Below are 26,673 nucleotides of genomic sequence, written 5' to 3' on the forward strand. Positions count from 1 at the left end.
CAGATCCAGAGTGAATTTAGCATTTATTTTGGGATGTACTGTATCCTGTATCCCTGATCTAATGTTAAATTTTCCAGGCTGTGTACAGTAGTAGAAGTAGGGAGCTGCGTCAGCATGCATAGGCTGCAAAGGAACAAGTAAAGGTTTATACCATGCTGTGGAGCCTTCTTCCGGTGTGAGAAACTTTTACACTGATGTTTTTATTTTATTTATCACAGTATATTAAATATTCACTTTACATGCACAATCACTTAAGCCCAAAGCGGTGCAGAGGAGCATCAGATATCAGCGAGATGGCCCCACCCCGGACAGATTGACAAAGTCATTTGGAAGCGTTAACTATCCAGTCATTGTAAAGGGTACTACGAACAGCAGCAGCCACAAATAAACCTTTGTCTCCTGATTAGGACAATGGAGAAATCATATTGATTAAAAATCATACAGTAAGTAACAAATGTCAGGTTTCACTCTCTTGTGTAACAATTATGATATTTCCAAAATATGAAGCTTCATAGTTTTTAAAGCATCCATTGCCCATAAGTTTCTGAGTGTCATGAACAATATTAAATTATGGATATAGATATACTGTATTTATTTAGCTGGTTGTGGTAAGGTACTTTCTTCGTGACACATGTGCATCAAATTCCTTAACTTGTTCACTTGGGGTTATTTTGGAAACATTTTAAACTACATTTTGCTGTCAATACTGCTGCAATAGATAATGCAGTGTTCAATGTATTCATATTACATATTAACCGGATTTAAACATGTACAGTAGAGAAACTGATTAAATGAAGCAATCATTTCACTAACATCTAATGCACCACAAGTGACACATATCAATCTCCTTTTGCCTGTGAAGGACTGTGCATAATACAACCTGCTGGAATGTTGTCTAAACTGCACAAAAAGCAAAAGCTTGAAAGAAAAGATCGCACCCAAAATCCTTAGCTAGGTTAAGGGTTAGGATTCCCACAAAACAGACTACTTGTGATGGCATGGCTGTCTTTTAGGACAGAAATGAAATTTAGGAAAAGTGATACGGTATGTCAAGGTGATCTTGGCTTCTGTTCTGAAACATCTGCCCCTAAAAGGGACTGTTGTCTAACCGGACCTAAAAGCAACAGCTTGAAAGAAAGTGATTATACAGTACTTTGACTCTCTAGCATTTGGCATTGAGTGCACAGGCATATTAACAAATAAAACCAAAAAGTATTGGGTATTCCTGACCCTAAGCCTGAACCATGCTCATTGAGAACACCATTGAACACAAAATTTAAATTAATAGAATACTCGTCGTAAAATGATATTAATAATTACTGCCATCATAGCTCATAACTGGATAACTGGTGCCTGGATATCAATTATTATAAAAACACAATCCCATATGGAAGGGTTTACATCATTAGTTCTTGATTTTTTAAGTGCTGTTTAACTCCAGTCAGCATTGTATGTAATTAAGCTCAAGGCTTTCTTTGCTTTTATGTACGATTATGCCTCTCAGTACTTCCAGATTCAGCAAGCTTAGTCTCCTTGATTGTTAAACAATTCACTGTTAACGGGGATACCTCCGGTTCCAGCACCTGAAGATAAGGTCATATGTATTGCACCATATCCCAAGAAAATTTCATAGGAGCCAAGATAAAAGTAAAAACTAAAGTAACTTGGGTAAATGATTCAAAGAGGCCTCTTGAATTGTTTTTTTTTTTGTTTATCAAGACACGCAGTCTGATCATACACTTGTCCTGATGAATAGACCTATTTGCAATCTGATCTATACACACATAGACATCTCCTTGCAATCTGCAGTACACACCTCCCTGAGGAATAGAACTGCCCATTAAACCTCATATAAAAATAAACTACATTCTTGGTTTGTTTGAGCTCCTGCCCTGATCCGAGTTTTTTTTCTCTCCCATTATTTTTATTTTACCGAACTTTGACTTTAATATAAGCAGTCTTGCCACAGGGGTAGTACATTTTGAGTACTACTCGTTAATATTGTATATTTCCAAATCACAAACCATAAAATAACTACCAACTAGCTACAAATGTTCAATGATACAATATTAATGTAGAGTTTCTACATACCGTAAGAAAAGTGTACAACTACACTTTGAGAGTGCTCATTTTAATACATCAAGCACTGTATTAAAAGACAAAAAAAGATGTCAAGTAAAGAAAGAAATTAATGATATCCATTAAAACTAATATTTGCATATTTCCTAATTGCAGATATTTGGAGACTTAACTTTAATAACCAGGCTTTGAACACATCTTGGATACAATAAAAAACTAGGATTTACAAACTACAAAAGACTATTAGAGTTATCAGTGAAAAGGTTGGACTGGTTGTAGTTTTTTCTGTTTCTTTTACTTTTTCCATTTATTGTAGTGTTCAGAAGCACATAAAAAGACTTCGTATTCACTGCTGAAGGATGCTTTCAAGGGCACCAGACAGCACTTTTATTTTACAACAGCCATTTCTTGTTCAGCCGAAAGCTTTATTACAGAAACAGCAAATGCAATTATTAATATTAAGAGCATGGGTCTTCGGTAAATTAGTTGTAGTTCTCTGAAATAATTTTGCCCTGCAGGTGCAAAGAAGGCGCTCTGCTGTGCAGATCCATAGCTCATTCCAACTGAAGCCAGAGGCAACAAAAAGTGATTTGATTTTTAAAAGAGGGACAGACAAATGTGAATAAATTTGAATGTGGGTCATAAATTCAGTTAAGTCAACCCTGAGGAGAATCACAAAAGGGTTTCCATGAAGATTCATCTATGACATTGCAAAGAAAACTAATATTTGTGTAAAAGTGTTCCTAGAGATCAGTATATGGTCAATTAATATATATATATACACACACATTGTAAAGTAAAATGAAATAACACTAGCCACTGGAAATGGAAAGGTTTCTTATGTCCTATGAGCATAGCACACAATCATGAATATTTCTTAGAAATCAAAACGGATCAAATCAAACAATGCAGTTTGCAGGGAGGTCAGCCGGGTTACTGTAAATTGAAAGACTTTAATATTTAAGAGTCACAACTCTGGGACAAGATCTGTCAGCACTTCGGTCCTCAGAAAAGGTTTCCTAGAGATTCAGTCAGGTTCTATAGCCTAAAGGCTCCAGGTTCACTTCTAGACAGTATCACTGTCTGGATCAGGGCTGTGGGACCTATATTCCACCGATTTAACTGACAGTCTCAGGGGAAATGATATTGTAACCGATGTTGTCTGTAAATTAGCTCTAGATGACAAAGTTTCAAGTGAGGACAGGTTAATATGAAGGGCAATTAGTTGACTATGATGGGTTACTCCATCTCTCTGCATTGCATATTTTGTGTAATCGAGAAAATTCTTACAACCAAACATTGCATAAAAATGGGCTCCATTACAAACAAAACGGCAATTATGGCTAATCAAGAAAAAAAATGTTTCATAAACAGTTCAAAGGTTCGGACTATCACTTAAACTTAAAGTAAATTCAAAGTCAATGACCATCAGCTGGTTGGTCAAGCCATTATGATGTCATATTTCAGGCTTCTAGAAACGTTTCTATTCTCTCCACTTACTCATGTCAACTGTACCAGAGGAGGCCAGAAAAAGTGTTTCAAAGATATGACAAAAACTGAACATGAAGTAAATAAAGAAAAAAAGAAAGAATGCACTCTATGAGGTATCTTATTAAACCTCACTGTAAATGGAGTTTAGTACAAACAGTTCCTTGGGATCTTTAAAGCCTTAGTCAGACCTTGGTTTAGCATCTCATCTAAGGGCTAGCATCTACACAACAGCATGTCGTGCTTTGGAATTATTACTGAGAGTAACCTATTCACATCTAACAACCTGACTTTTCTTAGTCTCCAAGGCCCAGCTTTGATCAGTGTCTGAGATGTAACAAGATATTGTTTGCCATGACCATCTGCTGCAGGAAAAGTGACCATCATGAACACTATAAACTAGGGGGTGTCGACACCCACTGTAAGATGACCATGTCTAGGACGTTGAAAGGCTCTTACTGTACTGTAAATATGTTCATGTGGGAAACTACGTCAGTGAACACTGGCTGCAAAGAAGCAAGTAAAGGTGTATTTAACTTTGGGGGAAAATAGAAAAAAAAGATTTGACTGTTAAGCCTCCTTCAGATTAGAAGACAGATGAAACAGCTGAAATGTAGAAAGAAAATATGGAACATTTCAGTGTGGATTTACATTTAGTTGCGCTTTCGAATTTCCTAAAGATCATCTGAACTTCAAGAGCTTATTGTAGTTTGCTCAAATGCACCCTCTGGTGGCAGACTTAGTTAACATGAAGAAGTACATTGTACACATGCAAATAACTCTTAAGATACCTTGTCCGGTTTTAAAAACTCAAGTCATATTACTTGACCTTTTGACTTCATAAATACCTGTACTGAAAATTGATCGCTTATGACCATAGCCAACAAATACCAAAGTAAAAGGAGATTTTGTAAATTGGATCATTCAACACGTCAAATTTGTTTTTTAAAAACCTTGCAGCTCCTCGATACTGTATATAATTCATGACAAGAACACAAAGGTGTGGCGATTTAATAATAAAACATGTATTTCCTAAACAGTACTGGAACGGTTTAAAGAGTAAGGATAACACTTACAAGATGTACTGTACGTGCAGCTTCTCCACTATAGTTTCCAGAAGTCAACCAGCTATCCAGATCTGTTGACTCTTCTGTAGTTTGCCCAACCCTTTTTTTCTCCTTACAAGTTGGTTCTCGTTACTTTTAGGATATTTAAAAATGTGTTGTAACAACCAGGACCCTGTGAAACAGAAGTTCACACTGCATGACTGACTTACCTATTATTAAGTGAAAATACTTGCATACCTGCAGTGTGAAGCTTGAGATATTACACAGCATTTCAATGCAGTCTCTGTGCATTAAATTTAGGCTAAAATAAGAATGTTACTAAAGACTTTAAAGCAATGTATAACAATTTATAGTGGTTACTGTGAGTAGCAGAATACACACAACACATTTTTGTTTAAATAGACATACAGTACCTTACTAGACTTTTAACATGCTACATTGCACTTCAGTGATTGCACATTGTTGGTTTTTTAAAATTCCCCATAGGAATAACAGGAACATCTCAGTACTTTTCCCTTGTAACATGAAGCATCAGACTCATACTTGCAAATATCCACACTTTGTTGGACTTAATTCTGTCCCCCACTGCATCGATGTGGTTCCCCCGATGACTTACATCTGATGGGTATTTTTAAGCCAACATGTGCCTGGAGAGAAAATGTGGTTTCCTAGCAACCACATAAGATATTTTCCAATATTGGTCTTTTATGGTGATTTTTCCCTTGCTCACCAGAGGAAACTATATATTTCTTCACAATATTGCGAATATGTAGAGTTCAGCTTATCAGCCATTTAAACTCTTTGTACCTCGTAGGTAGTACAAGAAGCTATTTTTGGCCCGTTTCCTTCTGCATCCTACCAGTCAGATGGTCATCAGGCCTGGCCTGTCCTGCTGCTTTCACACTGTCAGCATGTCCAGAAGCTGGACACGGTACAGACATACTGAGATTCGTATGTATTTCTCTCTTTCCCACACAGAGACACAAGATCTCAGTAAAGTCACGTTTCAACAAGTTCAATGTACCAATTTACACTATTCTTACTGTACTGTGAAAATCATGCACCATGGAACAATGACATTTTCCAAGTGCCTGAGATTATCTAAAAGCTAAATCTCCGTAACTCAGACTGGCAGTATCATTTTGTCTTACTATTAAAATACATCTCAGTTGTGCAAGTGTGAATTTCTAGCTATCACATGTACTATAAGTTTTCCCATGGATTCCTGTCTATAATATCAACTCCAAACATGAACAGTGTTCTTAAAAAGGACCTGATCATGGTCAACTACGAAATGTATCGGATGTTGGAGCTATGAAAATTCAAGGAGATGCTAGAGGGACAAACGGACACCACCATGGACTGGAATCAGAAAAGATCCCTACTGATTCAGAAATTCTAAAGACTAAAGAAATAACGCAAAGGCAAAAATATTTATAAAAGTCTTAAAAACCTTACCTTCACACTGTATACCATATCTGGCTCTAAGGCTTTAAAAATGGTAATGTATGGTAACCGTTACCAATTCCAAAATGTATCTTGTCTGTCAAATACATAATATTTATTTTGACAAGACCTTGGGTAATTAATTGTTTAAAAATACAGATGTGGTCTCAGTCACACAATTTAATTCAATGCATGTTTTAGTTCAAGAACAGCCAGAACACTTACAAAACTTACACATAGACTGGACTGTATATGGTATATGTTCCTTTGAGCTTATTGATCTCATCCAAATATTTCCTAAAGGATCCCACAAAGCTTGCTTCTGACAATGCAAGCCTTCATAGACCTATTGACCAGAGAACACTGGTCAACAGAATTCTTGGCTGTCAGGAAAGCGCCAACACCTGTGGCCTGCAAGCTCACTGTGATGGCAATGGGAGATCTGCTGCTAACCACTCTAAGGCACTGTAGAGCATGTTAAATGAATTATGGGCACATCAGACAACTTCAGGCACTAGTGGACACAGCATGGAAATACATTCCAAGTCCAAGAACAGGAGCCACTTCAAAGGCTGGTGGGCATACAGAACAAGCAACAAGTAATGTTTCTGAAGCCAATATACTGTCTTCATTCATGAAACAGCAGGATGAGATGCTTGACTGAATGACCTCCTCTCATTTGTAACCTCTAAGTCAGTCATTTGTTCTCTCTGTGCAATTCCAAGAGTTGTAGTTGAAAGGCAGATCTGAAAAAAAATGGCAATTCTTCCCAAAAACTGGAGAATTACAATTTAGAATAAAATAATAAGGGGGTGACTTGTTTTGTGATCTGCTTTCTTCCTGTAAGGGTACAATTTTACTTGTCTGAGAAAGCAGTAGACTACAAGAAACTGTCATATGCCTGATTTATGTTGCATATACAGTAAATACATTTATATGGGATTTTTTGTCACAGATCCACACAGAGTCCTCCATAATGTCAATAAAGACTGTGTAAAAGATTTAAAAGCACTGTATTCGTACATGTCCTGGAATTGAGGACCGATTTCACTAAATACAAAACCAAATAGGAAAAATATTCTTCAATATTGTGTCCCCCACCCCACCCCACTCCAAGATCAAGCTAGCCCTCTCCAGGCTAGAAGAGATCACTCTTGATCTCTACTATTCACAGTTATCTGACTGCTCATCATGTGCAATTGATGATCTTTTCCAAATTCTACTACATCAGGGAGAAGTAAATTTGAAAACCAATATTTTCAAAAAAGGGACAGGAAATATTCCCATCTTTCAAGTGAGCAAGAAGTTAAATATGAGTAGGGTCAAAATTGGCTTGGCATATACTGGTTTTCATTACATGCCCAAAACAAAATATACTGTAAATTCTCCTGCACACTAGCCTGCTGTGTGTAACTGACTGGAGTAAAGCTAGATATGATGACCATTGTGGAGCTAAACGGCATGAGATGTTCGTAAAGGTTAGAGACTGCAGAAAACAAGAACTCCCATTTAAAAGAAGCCAAGACAAACATGATTATTTATTAATTCAACAGCTATGTACAAGCTGGACCGAACAGAGTATGAGTAAGTCTTCTGGAGACAGGGGAGTGCGTTATCTGGAGTATGCAGTCAGAGGCCTTTTTTTCTGTCAGATTCCAGTATTCTGCAGGAAAGAGTAACACCCTATCCTGTCCATGTTGGACAAGGCACAAAAAAAGCAGGTCTCTCTCCAAAACAGTGCAACGGAAAGCTACTGTTTAATGGCTCCATCTTTGGATCTAAAACAGACATTCTGAGAGGTTATGAGCCAAATATAGAAGGAAAAACAAGAGGTAATTGTCTTAATCAATCAGGATCTATGGTGGATGTATGAAAGTAACCAGCCCATATTTTGTATTTTTAAAGCATTGTATTCTGCAGATGGACCCTAAAAAAAAAAAGGTTGAAAACTTATACAAATAAAAACCAGGTACAAAGAGATCAAAGTCCTCCAGAACATTATCCCAAAAAACAAACATTTAATTATTTGAGATACCATTCTTGAAGATTAATCAACACATCTCATTAAAAGAGGATATTGCTTAGCAGAAATGAAAATTCTTATCAAGTGCATACACACAGTTTAGAAAATTGAAAAATAATCCAGAACAGTAGAATTATATCCCCCCCCCCCCCCCCCATCAGAAGTCAGTATGGGAAAGGTTACTGTAACTCTTACCAGGAATGGGTACCTGTAGTCTGTCCCAGAATCAACACCATGCTGTATCTCACACACACAGGGCATACCTATCCAGTACGTTGATATCACATTGTCCCTTTACCTGCTCAACTGTCAGGCAGGCAGGCGCAAAGCTGAAAACCAAACATATCCCCTTCGTGAGTTAATGTAAAACTCTGAATGAAGAGATCTGAGAGGCAAGGGAACAGGTCAGCACCAATCTGTAGATTTCTTGAGAGATTTGTTTGCATCTACTGGCCTGTAGATGGCAGGCCACAACAGTGCATTACTCAGCAACTACTGCTCCCCTCTGCAAAGAACACTGAACTTCGCAAGAAAAAAAAAAGCCAAGATCAGTACACCCACTCTTGAACAGTTATGAGCAGACGTCTGTACACCCTCCTTATCTCCACAGGGCGAAATTGTCCCAGTGATTTTTTTTAACTGTATAAAAAGGTGCCGTGGTCATGACCATGACTCTCTATGGTCATTGAAAATCCCAGATCTCTGGAAAACACTAGGGGTGTTAACTCCAATGTCCTGGCCAAATTCTCCTTACCAATCATGGCATCCTAATAATCCTCATCTATCAATTGGCTTAATCACTCCATTCTCCTCCCTACTGATAGCTGGTGTGTGGCAAGTGTCCTGGTGCACTTTAACTGCTTTTGCATCATCCAGGTGGGGGCTGCACACTGGTGGTGATGGAGGGGAGACCCCATTACCCATAAAGCACTTCAAGTTGAGTGTCCCGAAAAGTGCTATATAAGTGGGAAAAAAATTGCATGTATGAATGTAACATACTGTACCAAAGTAGTCTTTTCAGAGCCTGTGGTGTTCAATTACACAGCACTGCTGAGGGGTAGGAGTAGAATCAGAACTGATTCTATATGACATAAGTATTGTACTTTTTATGCACAGGAATAAATAAGTGTCAGGTTAGGTCCCGACTTACCACAACACTCTTTTAATCTTCTGCTAAATTGCATTTACTGCATAATCATTCATCTTTGCAAGGAGCAGTTAAGGCTTTCTAATGTAGTTCCTAACCTAGGATAAAGTCCCATCCCTTTCTGTACACTCACTGTGTTTAAGAGGTGTATTAGTTTAGCCTAAAAAAAAAGGATTTTTGAAATGTGAATTTAAAATTTATTTCAGTATTCTTGCATTTGTTACAGACAAATATGCTCACGGGGTTTAATTGCAGTTAAAGTGACTTAACATTTCCTGATGCCCTGTGTCACCAATGAGCAACTGACAGAGAGCAGATAAACTGCATATGGTAATATAATACCTTTCATAGGCACTCAATCTCTCTGTAAAACACAAACATATAGAATACTGAAGTATAGAACAAAGTCAGAAACATTTGGACTGTGGGGCCTTTTTTACAGCTTTTTATTCGGACGTCTCAAAATTAACAGCCTTCTGCTGACACCCTTGAAAGAAGCGGCCAGTACAACTTAAAGTTGTCTGGAAAATAAAAGGGGCACTCTCTTCAATTTTAAATTGAAGTTATTGAATAGTCATCTATACAGTGTAGATGCTTTAGAGCAAAGAAAACCCATGTTACACTAAAGAGGCAGAATAATGATTCAGGTATTTTACTTTTGCACATATAGTAGAAAAGAAAAAGTGCATTGTCGAGCTGAAATCTGTATCCATTCTGCAAGAGAGTGTCATTTAATAGAAGAATTTTTATAGTCAGTAATAGGTCACTGGGCGTATTTTGATATACTGTACCAGTAGCTATTAAAAAGAATCACACGCATGCATAATTGAAAGACATTCTCTTATGGGTACGCATTTTGAAATCATTACTGAATAAACCTCATGTCTAAAACAAAACAAAAACTACTTCCCTTCAGCAGGAGAAAACAAAAACGATTAATGCAAGCCAGCGTTGGCACTTATAAGGGAAAACAAATCCCACTGCGAGTGAGACTAGTTTGACAGAAGCACTCGTTCAGCCACAGGAAGGTATGGGGTTGTACTGCAACTACCGCCGACCAAAAGCCACACAAACAGAGACGGCTGTCCGGTGACTGGCTTGCTTCTTTACACTGCAGTTCAGTCTCGTTCTCCAGTCCCCAGGAACAGCCCATCTAAACCCCAGGAAACTGACTAATGTCTCTGAGAAACTAGTGTTGCGTTTCAGACAGCATGTCTACTTCCAAACAAGCAAGACCTTATTCCACACCAACAAGTCACCACTATTGGTCAGTGTCTTATTATGCATTTTCAGTGCTGTAAGGAGAGGCAGGGACTACCACAGAGCAGGCAGTAGTCTAAGAAAGAGGCACATCTGATAAGGAATAAGCACAGAGCCCCTTAATGCAGCAGGAATGCAGTTTTTCAAACCCTCAACTGGGGATCTGGTTTGTGAGAATTAGTCTCTGCAGCCACAGACAGCTCCTGCCCGAGTCTTTGTCAGTGGCTGTCAAATTTACAAGCAATACTTAGATGTAAAGTGTTTCTAATTTATCATCCTTCGAGATCAGGAATTAATAGTACTGATGTTTCCAGGGATTCGTTCATACTACAGAGATCTAAGCGTCTTACCTAGCAGTGTATCACTTCCTGTAAATTGGGAGCGAGAGAATCCTGGAGACTCCATTAGCAACACATACAGTATGTCCCACAATCTTTATTAAAAGAACACAGGCTTGAGGAGTTCCCTTAACATTGTCACAAATAGCTGGTACAGATCCGTGAAAGCTTAAAGAGTGTCTTACAGAGTACAGTCCACAGTGTTCCCTCCCGTTGTACCTCTCAAGGCCAAGGTGGCACAGATGGGCATAGTTACAGAACTCACAAAACAAAGCATTTATTTTGTTAATACATGGAGCTTTTCACCTGGAAAATAAAGAAAATCAGTCGTAACCACCATCAATATGCTGTAAAAAAAAAAACAACATCCTGAACTGAGCACAATCAGGTAAAAGAAACAGCTACACACATGGGAAAGTTAATTTCAAGATTGCGTTCTCCATAACCGAATCTTATGTTTCCCCCCCTCTGTTTATTTTTTTAAACAAAGAACCGATATGAAAAACCCATTAATCAAATTACGATTTACCTGTTGTACTATGTTGTTCCACTGAAACTCACGTAGCAATGTCAAATCACCAAGCCTATCTCCGAATACGTGTATAGGTTAAACAGTAAATAAAACAAACAAAAACGAACTGCAAAGTTTTTTTTAAATAATCAAATTGCCTTAAAAATAGCTACGTTTGAAGCTATTCTGGTGAAACATACAGTACAGGTGTTATTTTTCCTCCCAGAATAAGCACAGCTGAAACTATTCTACTTCTTCACCGGTCAATTCAGATCTCATTTAACTATATTCACTGATTAATAATTATTAAATATTGTGAACCTGTGATTCTTAACTCTAGGTGTGAACGTGAGGACATTCTTCTTGACTCTTCTTGACCTGAGCTTTTAATGACGTCATTTAATTAATTACTATTTACAGCTGTTGGTAAGCTTTCATTCATTAAGCGGTTCCTTAGAAAACGTGCGAGGGGTGACGGCTATCAGCATTCGCTATTAAATTCGTCTTTCAGAGTAAAATTATGCATTGAGTGTTAACATTTATTTTTTATGATGATACATATGTTACAGTACACTATATTCCACTTGTCGTTAAACATGTTCCCCCATTATCATTACAGAGGTTCCGCAGCTGTCGTCCACATACAGTATAAAACAAACACCCGCAAAAGATTTGATCAGTATATTTGCGCTGTAGTAACGATTTGTATTATCTGTCGTTTTTTTTAGGAAGCGGTTGCCAGAGATCTGTTCTGGTTTGTGATTTATTTAAAATTGTTTTACACCACTGAAGATCTGTGTCTCTACAAAGGTGAATAGGAAAACGCTATATTAATTAAAATTTCTAATTACAATTAAGATGTCTAACAGCTACATAATATCTAAAGCTACTGGGGTGTTACGATTTAGACATTTCCACATTCTGCAGTGGTTGACAAGGGCTTGTGGGCTTAGAAATACCGAAAAAATATATGACTATGAATAGAAATCTATGTTTATTTTTAAGCTTTATGTCTAAAGCTTTTCCTAAAAATGGAGTCAGGTAGGATATGAGTTGTATAACAATTTGCAAGTTGTGTCAGCTATTTATACTTTATTTTTATATTTAATTCACTTTTTTTCATATTTAATTACTGATTATTGGGTAGCAAAATTGAGAACTACAGTGTTTTCATATACAGTATATTGTGCATATAGAGGCATTTTAGGAGATAATTTAAGATTGCATGGAAGTATTTTGTATAATAGAGAGGAAGTTGTGGCAAACCTCTGTCAATGACTGTAGAAATGTTGCGTGTTGTTGTTTTTGCCAATGTGTTACTTCCAGCTGATACAACACTGACCTGACTCCTCAGCTGATGTAATTCAAAATCCCTACGGCTTCCAAGACGACATTTAAGAACGAGAGCAAACTTGGCTTGAAAAAGATGCTTCTGCTGTGCATCAGCGATGTCAAGAAACAGAAGCACTTATACAATACAACTGAAATCCATGACTTAAGCTCCACATTGAAGTTTTTGTTCTGCAGTTAGCTGTAAGAGGTCGGTTCATGCCTTATATTGCTGATATTATGATCCAATCTTGAAGAAAGGTCACATGACTCACAGCATATTTGTAAATGCAGGGAGAAAAAATGTTCACCCAAGCAACCCTCTTTTTTCATAAGTGTTGATGTAATACTAAGAGACTTCCTGAACACAGGCTTCATTCACAAAGTCTTCAGCTAGCCACTAGAGTTAGGATCCAAACAAGCCATCGCTAAGCAACGGGGAAGAACTGCGACCTCCTTGTTGTTATTTGTTTGAGGAAAAATGGCTGGCTCTGGCTCTGGCCATGATAAAAAAGTTTTTGTGGTTTCTTAAAAAAAAAAATGTGAACATCTCCAGCTGTGAGAGCTCCCCCAGAAGCAGGGCACTAGAGAGCTCTCTGAGTCACTGCCTCTGACGTCTATAGAGGTCTGTTTTCCTAAACAAAAAAAGGCGCTCATGCTGACAGAATGAAAGTATTTCTCTGATGGACTGCATGCCACAATTCCTCGCGAACATGTCACAGCACTATTTGAGAATCACGAATTGTGGTTCCCATAGAAATATTTGATGCATTCCAAAGGCAGAATATGGTTTCTATTTCCAGAAATATATGGCAAGATGCTCGAAAAAAGGCAAGTTTTACACATCGCTGCTCCAATGTACAACAAATCACATTCTGTGACAGAATCAGATGTACAGTAGGGTATTAGATATAAAACAGGAAGGGAGCAAAGGTGAAATAGTGTTTGTCAGTTCTGACAATGATTACATAACAAAAATAGTATTTGCAAAATAATAATAATGTATTTTCTTTACAATTTGAGATAACAGCAATTATATCTCCCATCTATTGTTTTCAAACTTATTTCTTCACTAACAATCCTTATACTGATTAGCTTTAAAAACAAACATACATTTTGACATGAGAGACACTATGCCAGCAGCCATATCACCCTGCAACTCACAACCGGCAGCCCAGTGAAGCTCAGCTCAGGTGTGAGCCTGCTCAGTACCTGGATGGGAGACCTCCTAGGAAAAACATAGGTTGCTGCAGTCTGTGTGGGTCCTAATGCCCCAATATAGTGATGGGGACACTATCCTGTAAAAAGGCGCTGTTCTAAAACTGAGGTCCTGACTCTCTGTGGTTTTTAAAAATCCCAGGGTGTTTCTTGAAAAGAGTAGGGGTGTTACCCTGGCATCCTGGCCAAATTTCCCATTGGCCCTTACCAATCATGTCCTCCTAATAATCCCCATCTGGTAATTGGTTTCATCACTCCGATGTGTGGTGAGTGCACTGGTGCACTATGGCTGCCGTTGCATCATCCGGTGGGGCCCACACATTACCTGTAAAGGGCTTTGAGTGGAGTGCCCAGAAAAGCGCTATATAAGTGTAAGTGATAATTATTATTATTAGGAACTGTTTTAGCCCCTGGAAGAATGGGTGATGTTGAATGCAGGCTTGTCAGGCATTGGCAAGGGCAACTCCGCAGTCTTCTTCAGAAGCATGATCCAGGCAACAGAAGTGGAGTCTTCAGGAACAGGACGTCAATGTGCATTTAAATCCAAGAACAGGAGACACCACTTCACCAGAAGTGTTGTGGTAGTATAGAACAAGCTGTTGTTGAAGCTGATACCCTGACACCCTACAAAAACAGGGCTGGATGAGGTTCTTGGATCAATTAACTACCAAATCAGTTGGGCTGAATGGACACCTCTAATCTGTAACACTTCTTATGTTCTTAAACTCTGGATCGATAAGCACAAGGATGGTCACTGGTGATGCCATTAATCCCTCCACCACTGTCTCAGTCCATGCACCTCTGACAATTAGTCATGGCACTCTGCAACCACCATGCAATGTTGATGGAATCAAAATGCTAAATATTGATGGAACAAACAAAATGTTAACTTCGTGGCTACATTACAAATGTTGTACTGAACTGCATATACTGTATGATGTCATATTTTGCACGTAGCATATGGTTTAACAGGTTGCTTGCCACTGAGGCGAAAAATAATATTTTGGTTATAAATAGGTTATTTGGGTGTGGGATTGAAAGGGCTAAAAGCCATTTTAAAAGCCTGCTTTCCCAGCTTCTGTAGGATTAAATGACCTGATAGAGAACGTGAATCATTAATTAACCCCTAGCAAAGCTGACACCTCCTGTTAATACAGGAGATCAGAGCAATCAGGATACAACAACAATCATTAATGAAAAAAACATTAATGATCTGAATCAACAAACACTGTGTCAGACGTATCCACGCTGTCTCCTAATTGTACGTTTGCAGTAATTACAACAAGCAGTACAGTTTTCATAAAGATTCTGTGCATACTCAAGAGTTACCCTGTCGTGTTAGTGTACAATATCGTATATAGAAACAGACAGCAAATGAAAATTAATAATTTCCTTTTATTTGCTAAATTATATAGTCATAAGGTTAAAAAAAACAGCAACAACAACACCAAATTGTCAGAAGAACAGAAATACATTAGAACAAAAAAACTGCAGTAACTGTAAAGTTTGCATAGCAAAATAAATGCATCAAAGGAAATATATAAACCTTGCTAGGTACTTGCTAACAATTCTCATTCTTTAAATTTAAAACAAAAATGTAATCTGTTACATTTAAGCCACATGTCACTTTTGATTAATATTACAGTTGGTGAAATTGCTATTAGCTTTGGCATACTGTATATACTGTATATATAAAAAATATTAAGGCCAAGATTACTAAAGAAATGCAGACAACTGATGCAGTTTATAAAAATATCACTTTTCTGCTTTTAACTACATACACACTTCTAAAAAACAGGTATTTGAGAACTTTTTTTATACAAAGTTAAGCAGCCACCTATTTACACTAGAAGGAACAAAATTCAGTTTATGGATAATGTCTACATTCAGGGTGGGACTCACTTAGTATATTAAAATAAATCCTGTACATTTAAAGAATGGCTCCATGGCAAAAAAACAGAAATAAATCTCTAGACCACATCTTCTTTTAATCTCTAAGGATTTGGAAATCACACAGTATTGGCTTTCAAGGTGTCATTTACATATATATAACGTGTATATATATGAAATGTCATTTAAGACAGGAAATACAAAAGAACAACACAAACAACAATACATGCCTAAATGACTTTACTCCTATGATAGAAAAATTACATTCAGCCCCTGTCCCTCCCAACTTAAAAATATAATATCTACCACTATTAAATCAAATAATTCAAAGAAAAAAAATTCTGGCACATTTGCCAATTCTACTTTGAATGCTTTGGTAAATATGTTTTCGATGTCCTTCAACTAACAGAAATGTGTGTAAAATGGCTTCTTCTAAACCATACTTTAGCAGTGTTCAGATATGTAAGGAACATGCCCAGCAGACCTACAGATTGAACCTCAGTTTAGATTGAGTGGTGCAGTGCTGAATGTGTCTTTTAAACATTTGTTTTAAAGGCAGTTATTGTACAAAGAGGTGTTATTGTTTTACATGAAGACTGGCCTACCACTAATTAACTAGACTATTCCTAAGATTTTTGAAAGATGAAGAATACCTTTAATGTAGGGTTAATGAACAGGTATTAAACATATCCTCTGAAAACAACTGAACAATTTAATTACATTCTTACTAATATTTTTATCTCTAATCAATAACGTTTTCATCATACAGAAAATTAAGTCTTATCAAAAAGTAAAGAACTGTTTTGTTATTACTACTGCTGAACTATCACTGGACACCTCTGGCTTTAATGGAATTTACTCTTTTGAAGTGCATGGAAAATACGAGACATACAGTTGGCAGGCAATGGCTATGAAACTCCTTCATTACAATAGCAGGAAAGCACCAGAGCAAAATATTTAGATATGTAAGGAAAAACACTGCTTCCTCAAGTTCAAGAGAGGCCATCACCCACATGAAGTGAGGGACAAATTGCTGAAGATGTCTTTGGACTAACAAAATAAACAAATTTGTGTCCTGAAACCAAGTATAACACTGTCAGCAAAATGGTATTAGCAGAAAAATGCGGTATAAATGTAATATATTAAGCTAGAAATGAACGTTCATGTGCATCTGCTGAAATATGAATTTGCCTTTTTTCATTACAATAGCCGAATATTTTTGGCACACCCACCTGATGTGAAAGAGAAAAATGTGTTTTTCACTCTACGAACCTTGTGACCGCACACAGGGAACAACGAGGAAGTGAAGACAGGGCTCCTCCAACCTGTCCACCTTTGTGCCATGTATCACCAGCAACACCGCCCAATGCTGGAGGTTCGGCACCAATTGGAGGAGGGTTGCTATCCTCAGTGACAGCTGCATGCCTTGCGAAGCGCAGGAGGCTGCTGCTTTTCTGAGAGTTGTCAAGGCCCTGCCCAACTAACTCCACAGCACTTTCAGTAATGCTCAGCCAAGGCTTAATCCCATGATCCCTGAGCTCTTCCTGCACCCATCCAAGCACCCTTGCTGTCTGAGCTGCTCAGAAAGCCCCCACAACTATATTTCCAATGTGTCTACTATGTTAAATTTAAACTTCTTTATGCATATTTACAATATATATATACTCTACTAAGGCCAATATATCAGCTGCATAGCCCTGTGCTTATTATTTCACATAAAACTGAACGTTTGGAAGGAATGAACACAAACTGTAAGATTGTCACAGGAATCCCGTTTATCACTGCAAACGGTTCTTTCATATTCAACTTTGAGAAAGACAAGTGGTGTGCAGACTGAACTTGCGATTGACAAATCTTTTCATCAAGGCCCCCTCAGAAATCAGAAGCAGTTCTAAAAGTACTCTCTGTCCAGGCTTATGTAGCAAACCAACAGCCAATACTAGACATTCAGGCATAAATAAAATATTTAAAATGCCACTAAAGTAGGCGTCTTTTTTAAAAAAAAAACTATTTCAGTTGCCAGGAATAATGAACATTAAAAAATAAATAGATTACAATCTTTGGCAGTTTAGATTCACCCTCAAATATGACTACATGAAGAAAATTCTAATCTTTATCTACTGTACTCAAGAACATTTGAAGGCACTGGAATAAAAACCTCAGCTACAATTAAAAACTGCAATTCAAACGCATTGCATTTAGCATTAACGCTAAGTAAAGGTGCAAGCAACTGGTAGATTAATTTCAGCATCTAGCTGATCAATAAATTATTGCTCCAAATTTTCATTCAGTTCTAGCACTATAATACAATGTGCAATATTAATGGTAACTGTGTAATAAAATACATAAAAGGCAGCTTAGAAGGACATTTACTTTTTCATTATCTGTAGTTTATGACAGAAATGCAGGCTGTTAAAACATATTAAAGACATTAAGAAGCTTCGTGGTTAATAAACAATGCTTCATTTTAGATTATTTCCAGCATACTGGACCCTCAGATGTAAGATAAAAAGCAAAGAATTTCAGGGAGTATTGCTGACGATAGCTGAGTGTAACATTTGTTGCAGGACTAAAATAACTTTGCTTATTTTTCTCTGTTTCAAGCACTTGAATGAAAAAAGTTTGTTTTTAGCATAAGACCTGACCTAAGGGATTTTTTTGCTAATCATGTATCATGTACATATTTGCATAAGCATGTATTTTGTTTTGCTACAGCAGAGTCACAATATTGAGTTTGGTTTTATATAAACATTCACAACAATAAGGAATCATTTTACAAATAAGGCACTTTCTTAAAAGTATGAGTTCACTTGAAATATTTTGGAACCCAGTCCAGTAAGGTCACAATTCTGCAGTTTTGTTTGGAAAGTCAAAGCAGGCTTCTGGTTAAAATGTGTAAGAAACCTCCACAGAAATGAATTTGTGTAATTTCTTCTGAAATTGAAACAGAAGAGTAAATATTTATAAAAAATAAAATCTAAAATTGCTTTACTACTGTTTTTGAGGACTGCCAGTTTAGCAATTCTTATTTTGCCCACACAGATGTGTTATGAAACCTTTTCTGAGAAAGGAAAACATTAAAATCCCACCAAAAAACTGGACTGTTACCTTACTGTTCATGTTACTCAAAAAGCTTCAAGTTTAAGAATGAAAGACAGGTTTTTACTATTTGGAAGGAAGTTTGGTGGAAGTATCAGTTATTATTCAGTCTTTAAAATGTTCATTAAAAAACAATGTTACAAAATCCCAATCTTTCCTCTTCTAATATTGTAGCACAAAGCAATTGCTGACATGTGATAGTCCACTGCAGAAGGTTGATATATAAACTGCGTTATCTACCAAGAATGTTTGTACAAGTCACTATCATAAACAAATCTGCCAGAAGTATCCAGTTTCTCTTCTTTTTTTTGGTTGTGGCTGTGCTTGTCATCAATTACAACATCTGATAAAATTCTCATTTGCTAGAAGCACTCTAACAGAGTTTACCCAAAGAAAGGTTTTCCTCTACCTTCCTCTTATTTCATGTCACTGTGTTCGATGTCCTCTGTTTTTTTTCTGGCAGAATGTTCGGAGGTGTTAACAATGTTTGTCGTCGCTGTTTCTCAGACGGCCACTGAATGACTTTCCAAAGCCGGAGAAATTTCAAAGCTGAATACTAAGGTCCAGATAAATATTTCTTTTAAAAGAAACCGATGATTCTGTTTTTACATTTGTTATCGTCAGAGAGAACTTTAAAGCGTGATCAAAGTGAGCACAGGACATATTCATGTGACATCTTTGTTCACGTGTTCCAAAGACCCATACCATCCAGCGGCTGTAACAACTATTTGTTCAGCTGGTGTTGTAATGATTGTTGGAAACAGAATAGGTGTTTCAACTAGAATACAGGCATGTCTCATTATCAGTTAGACTTTCATATCCAAATCTTCCTTTAACTGGTATTCAGGACACATAGACAAAACGCTGTTTGTGTTAAATTATTTGAAGGCTTAAGAGACAGTTTTGTTTTGGTTTTTTTTAGCCACTGGTCTTGAGAAACTACAGATAGTCAGAAGCTCTTTTATACAATGAGCTTAAAGCCTTCTGCACTGGCAGTTTGGTATTGATGGGTGTGGGTTGAGGAGATGGGCTATGGGAGAGCTTCCATTATTAACTCCATTTATCATGGCAAATTCTGGGAAGAAATAAAAACGCTAGGTTGCCAATTAAGAATGAATTGTCAAGTTGCCCTGAATGGACTTAGCTGAGAAGGCAACCGTAGCTTGCTGTCCAGTTATGTCAACAAACATCTTAATGAAATAAACTACAACTTTAAAATAGCAAGAATGATATCGCCTTCCCACCTCGACGGTACTGTATGTTACTCAATTTGAAGTCAACCAAATGTATTCTTTTTAAATTCTGCTTTTTCCTTTTCGCTTTCTGACGTTTCAGTTTCCACCATATTCTGTGCTGTGGCCCCAATAACCTTTCCTGTTCAATAGCAAACCTCAATAGCCTTTTGTTGTGATGAGTGCTTATGCTTTCATTGTATATACAGTATGCACTGTGTAAATATATACACATACTGTATATACAGTACACGCTAAACACCGGGTCACACATGCACAAAGATGTCACAGTATTGTAAAGCAATAGATATCGTATGGAAAAACTGCTTGACCTCAGTTCGTGGCAGGTATGGGTATGTCTCAGTGGAGCGCAGTTGTGTGATAATCGCAGGAAAGAGGCACGCAGAACAGCTCGGCCACAGCCAGAAGCGAATTTTTTTTTCCTTGCCAATGCATTGTTCTGAGCGGTGGTCCCAGGCCAGGGCTGTTTGCAGCTGGAGAGAAGGCAGAAGCTAGCTCTGGCACGAGGGCTGTCCCCAAGGTGGCGCGCAGCGGAACATCGCCGAGAAAAGATTTCCGGACAGATCGTCCCTCTATGATTGACCTCTGCCATGCACTCCAGTCAGATCCTTCCTTATGATTTCATTAACTGGGGGGGAGAGAAGAGAGAAAAAAAAGAGAAGGAAATAAGTAACATGAAAGGAGCACATTACAGTGGCCACAAGCCCTCAGTCGCAAGTGGGACCCTGAGCTCTCCAGATATTTTCTCGCTGGGGCCTTCACAGATGGACGTGTCAGTTTCAGCTCTGTGAACTGGCCTTGACTGAGCGGACGTTCCATCAGGAACAGCCTTCCATCCAGTCACTCCAGGATATAAGACCTCTTTCTTTCACTGAAAAGTCTACTTTTCTCCCGATAACCACAGCTCTTTTTATTAATCAAAGTCTCTCCTTAATTAATGGCAGAGAGGTGATTTTCCTGCTTTTTATGAAAAGAAAAATACATATGGTACATAAACAAAAGACCACAGGATTAAATATAGGTGAACACATCCCCCAGCTGGGGAATGACTCGCCTACACTTCATCAAGATTTCCCCTTCTAGAACACAAAAAGCACGTTGGTAATCGGAAATCACAGAATTACAGACATGGGCATCTTAAAAAACAACTCCATCCCCACTCTTAAAAATAAGAAATCCTTGCCTACATTTTGGGAGAATTTAGATGCCTTCTGCATTTTTAGATTGATTCCTCAGACCTTGAGAAAGGTGGGATCCTCTTGGTATTTTGGCTCATGAGCAGGAGCTGAATCCCTCACTGTAGATGTCAGCCTGCTCTGTATGATCTGGGCAGAGGCATACTGTGGCTATGGTGCCCATTTCTGCACTTATTGGACAGTCACTTAAGCCTAGTACAGACCATTAGGGCAGCCACTCCTGCAGAGACATGTCTCCAAAATGAAAATGAAGAAAAAGCAATAGTTTGATCAAAATGAGGGTAGTGCATGAAGCTTGTCCACCACTGTCTTTGTGTTCAACAGTATTTTGAACAAACCATGTGCACTGACTGCTGCTGTCCACAAGGAGGAGGAGTGCAGTTTTTCAGCATCACTTGTCATGCAGGCACTCTCAGGCACCCATTTTATTTGGTTGCACTTCCTGTTGTTCAACTGAGGGAAGTGTCAGGAGGGTATAAATGGAAACTTTTACTGCCTCATCATTCTAAAAATAGAAGCTGGGTACAGGGGTGGGGGTGGTTCTTTCTTCTTCATCTCTCATCTAAACTGTGGGAAGAGGAGTAGGGAGGGGGGTTGGGGGGTAGGCAAATTGATCAGGTCTCATTGGCTATTTTAAGGCTTTGCTTTCACGAAAAAATGAGTAAAGATATGAGCCACTTAGCACAAGAGTAGTGTTATAAGGGCAAGGGAAGCACCTGGAAAGCATCCATACAACTGATGTTTACATGCTAACAACACATTCAATCATTCTCTGACCACTTTATCCAGGTCACCTCTTAAGGTTATAGAAGGCAGCAGGACTATTCTCAGTTTATGCAAACCAGCACTCAAATTCTATTCATCCATCCATTTTCCAACCGCTTCTTCCCATTCAAGGTCACAAGGGAATCAGAGCCTATCCCACCAAGCATCTGGCGCAAGGCAGGGTACACCCTTGACTGGACTCCAGTCGGTCGCAGGGCACTCACAGACACAGACACGCACACACACTCACACCAGGGCCAGTTTTCCCAGAAGGCATTTAAGCTACCAACATATCCTGGGACTCCCGGGCCCCCGACTAGCTCTGTTGGTAGAGCACCAGACTCAAAATCTCAGGGTAGTGGGTTCGTACCCCATGGCGGGCGCCAGGTCCTCCATGTTGGAGGTTGGGTACAAGGCTAACAACCCTGTCTTGTAAAAAACAAAAGTTATGTTATGGAAACAACAACAGGATGTTGCTGCCCCTAACTGCTGGAAGGCATAACGGGCAAACATCCATTCATAAACCAGAGCACCCAGAGAAAACCCACACAAACATAGAGGGACCATACAAACTCTATGCAGAGAGTAGCCCAAGTCCAGAATTGAACTAGAGCCCCGTTATGGCCTCTCTGAGACAGCAATGCTATCCACGGCACCACTGTGCTGCCCACTCACACGACAGTAGAATAGAAAATAGAAAGCCCACTGTGGGCGGCATGTAGGCATGTACTGTAAACCACGACTCTCATATTGTGTCTAGATAAAACCTGCTCCAAAGCTGCAAAGCTTTTGAATTTTTTAAATGCTAATCAGATTAATTATTTCCCTAAAAAAACGTGTATTTGTTAAAATTCAAACATATATGAATGTTCAGAGGTCATGTTAAAAGTAAACTGCAGTACAGATCAGACGTATTTTTATTACAACTTCCTTCTGTAGGGTTCACCGCTGCCAGGATGACACTAAATGATCTGGTGAGGAATAATAAAACTGAGACCTGTTTACAGGGTGGAGGATGTTGCTTTCTTAAGGACTTTCCAAAGGTCACAGTGAAACAGTCAAAACTCATTTTCTTGAGATTCCTTACAAAGTTTTTCATGCCTTTTATTCTTTTCTTCTTCCTCCATTCCAGAAGAAATGGCTTAAAATGACATTAAGACAGCAAAGTGTTTCAACAACTGCAATTTCCGGCCTAGCACTGTAGCTCAGAGGTCACTATGAGCAGTTCCACCAAGATTGAATAAAGACCACTGTGAACCATAATGCAAATGTCTCATTCTCATTGAAAAACCCCAATTTTTACGTCACTTTCATGTAAAAGTACCAACCATAATAACCCCCGAGCATTCAAAATGAAAAGCCTGAGCCCGACGGTTTCTGGGGTTTTATATTCTCCTGGTGTTTGGCCACTGCTGTATTTGACTTGATGTCAGGCCTGAAACCTCAGCCGAATGGAATGCACAGAACGCTGAGCATGTCACCTTTCCAGAGTCACTTCCTCTTCCTTGGCTTCCGGCAGGGAATGAGAACTCTGTTTATCCTAGATGGGATGTTTCTCGCCCAGGCGTCGTACAATGAAACAGTTTCTCAGTGTACACTGGCTCGGAGTCATTTTGCTGGCGCCACCAAATGAGTTATGGTCCTTCTGATCTTTCTCAAGTACAAGGAGACACATTGTCAGGACTGAATAACACAGTCTTACAGGCCTTTAAGGACAGGTGCACAAACACTGAATACATTAAAAGGCAACTACAGCAAAATAAAGAGTGCTCATTAAATGCTGTGTGAATGGTCTTTTACTCACGGTTTTAAGAGGAGTTTTTGAGCTACATGTAATGCCCAAGCATGAGAGAGATACATTTCAAAACATGACTGTATCTTCTAAGAGGGCTTCTGGTGTTGTTTTTACTCATTTAGAATAAGTAGATTGGTCAGCTAAGACTGAGATACCTTCATTTTATTTTGTAATAATGGTATATCAGTGAAATTGACAGTGCAACAGTTTGTCGGATTTAAAGTGTAAATCCTTTCATGCTGGTCAAACATGGCCTTCTAACATTGCGCACCATGAACACCATCTCAAACGCGCTCAAAGCAAGAAGAAACATGTTCATGACCAGATTGATCATCTGAGATTCGGTGACAGGGCCGTAAACTGCCCTTAAGGTTGGAATGACATGCTGTAGTGGCGCTCAAATGTATAGTCAATTACGGGTGTAAATTGACCACAGAGCTATTCAGAAGTTCGAACTTCTATGTTGAACTTTTGACCTAAAAACTCAAATGGGTGACCACTTTGCACTTTCTGTAAAGTCACTGGTTTGATTCTGTAAAACGTATCATGTCTTTCAGTGGGTGTACATGATATTGCCCCACACTGTGTGAGCGGCTATAGCAAAAAGATAATCACTTTGAAATATAATCACTGCTTATTGCCTTGATGTGCTTTCAGTGACAGTGTTTGCGTGTGCGCGTTTTACATTTTACGATCATGAACTACCCACATATTCAGTTACCAGGATCATTACCATCAGTATTTTGGCTCCTCTACCTATGATGTTGGGAGCACAGATCGGCCCAGCAAAGACGTGGGCAGACATGGCTGTCAGATGTCAGCCTGGAGTTAACAAACACGCAGCAGAATTGAGCGACAGGGGCAGCCCAGGCTGAAGTACAGTGTTTCTTCCAAGCATTTTTTGTTTAAAGCTGCCTCATCATCCCCAGAAACAAATGTAGCACAGTCAGAAACTTACTGTACTGTATATAGAAACATAATGCGGCCTATGCAGATTACTCTGCTTTACCTTTTCAAGACCTTCTGTCCCTGTTTATAAGTCAGTACACCTAGAAAGGCAGTAGCATACTCCTCAGGCAGTAGCATACTCCTCATACAGGAATGTTGTTAGAATCGATTTTCAACCCTAAAACCTTTGTGTTTCCGGAAAAACAGGTTCCGCTTTGGAAAGGCGTTTGGTTTTGCAGAAAGGTGAGAGGTGCTCCAAAGTGCTTGTGTTGAGATGGCAGAAGCATGAAAAACCAAATATTATATGTAGAAACTTCTACGAATGCTGAGTTATCAATATAATTGCTACGGTAGAAACCGGGTCAATTAAAGTGACAGGTACGAACAGCAAGAGAAAGACGTTGATCACCAGGCTTCTAGCAGTTGAACACTGCTTCTGGGGCAAACATAGAGTATTAGCACTTGATTATCAAGCTTATTGTAAAGGCAAGGTACTATTGGCACTGCAGAGCAATTTTGGAACTATACTTGGTCGCAGGGTCTCAGCCCTGGCACAAGTCAGCACGTGCTTCAAGGACATGACATGATAATGATGACAAGTGCGTAAGCATCTTGCATTTGCACAACGTTTTCTCAGCGAATGGGAGGTGTCCATCAAGAGACGTGACAAAACTAAAGGAAAAACAAGAGGAAAGTGCAGTAATGGCTCATGTGAAAACTCAAAATGTTAAGGGTACATTATGTTTGGGTACATATGTGTTTAAATGCAATATATTTATATACTCGTTCGAGTTGGGAGCTGCGCAAGTGTGCATTGGCTGCAATGTTTTGGCTGTTGAGCGTTCCTTCATGTGTTACCTTCAATGTTTGCATATGTATAATTACAGTACCTACAGTACAGGCACACAGTCTATCTATCTATAATTAAAGGACCATACTCTATAAAAGTACTGGGGCAGCAAAGTCACAATACAAAAAAGTTTGGTGAGCTCAATGTGTCAAGTCATCTTGCAGTTATTCCCTCAAAGTGATTCAGTATGCAGCTAAAAACTGAACTTTACACTGCGAAATGGGCTTTAAGTGAATGTGTCAAAGTACCCATGGTCACCTGAAGTCACTCGATTGAACACAAAGGAGAGTTTTTATTCTAATGTGATTAAATGCATGGAATTACTAAAAAAACAAAATGTAAATTATAGTGTACAGTACTTATCATTCCCATTTATCTCATGATCACAAATACAGACTTCGTGAATGTAAAACAAAAAATAACAAACGTTTTGACCTTGCTGTCCCAATACTTTTTGGGGGGCAGAATGGATATTATTAAATAGAAAATGTATTAATTCATTTAATAAAACCAAGGTTTTAGTTCATATGCAGATAAAGGACAAGTTTCGAAAAGATAGAAGTTGGAGATAGCTGATTACAATCGAATGTGAGCTGCTTTTTTTTTAGAAACTCAGACACTGAAAGTGCAAGTCACTTCTTAATTAAAGAATGCAGAGGTAATGTCAATGTGGACATTATGTGCCAGCTCATGCACACTGCTCATGCACAGGATAATGTTTTTCCTGCAATTTCTGTTGCATGAGAGGTGACTTATATTATCACTGCTTCCTAGCAGGACACTGTTGCCATCACTGTGAGATTAAGCTGGGAAGCTGGAAAGCCTGCAGTATATCATCAGTGAAACATTCATGAGCTGCAAGTGCTTTTGTTTGACTAGGCAAACGTTTCAACTTCAGTCTGCATTTTGAAAGTCGTCTTATCATTCTGCAGATCTAAACTAATTATAAAGACATGCACTCTTTCAATTTA

At 38.5% G+C, this 26,673-nt stretch overlaps 1 protein-coding gene across 3 annotated transcripts in view; it reads right to left on the bottom strand.

Annotated features, from left to right (window-relative positions):
* Nucleotides 1–15,281: 15,281 nt before the first annotated feature.
* nfatc2a (nuclear factor of activated T cells 2a) overlaps nt 15,282–26,673 on the bottom strand; it is a 72,651-nt gene continuing 61,259 nt past the window's right edge. For all 3 annotated transcript variants that reach the window (XM_088607629.1, XM_088607628.1, XM_088607626.1), the window contains exon 10: nt 15,282–20,776. In XM_088607629.1, the coding sequence (XP_088463755.1) occupies nt 20,721–20,776 (56 nt within the window). In that variant the 3' untranslated portion in view covers nt 15,282–20,720. The remainder of the gene's footprint in view (nt 20,777–26,673) is intronic.

Source organism: Lepisosteus platostomus, chromosome 15 (genome assembly GCF_059453375.1).
Source record: "Lepisosteus platostomus isolate fLepPlt1 chromosome 15, fLepPlt1.hap1, whole genome shotgun sequence".
NCBI classification, from domain to species: Eukaryota; Metazoa; Chordata; class Actinopteri; order Semionotiformes; family Lepisosteidae; genus Lepisosteus; species Lepisosteus platostomus.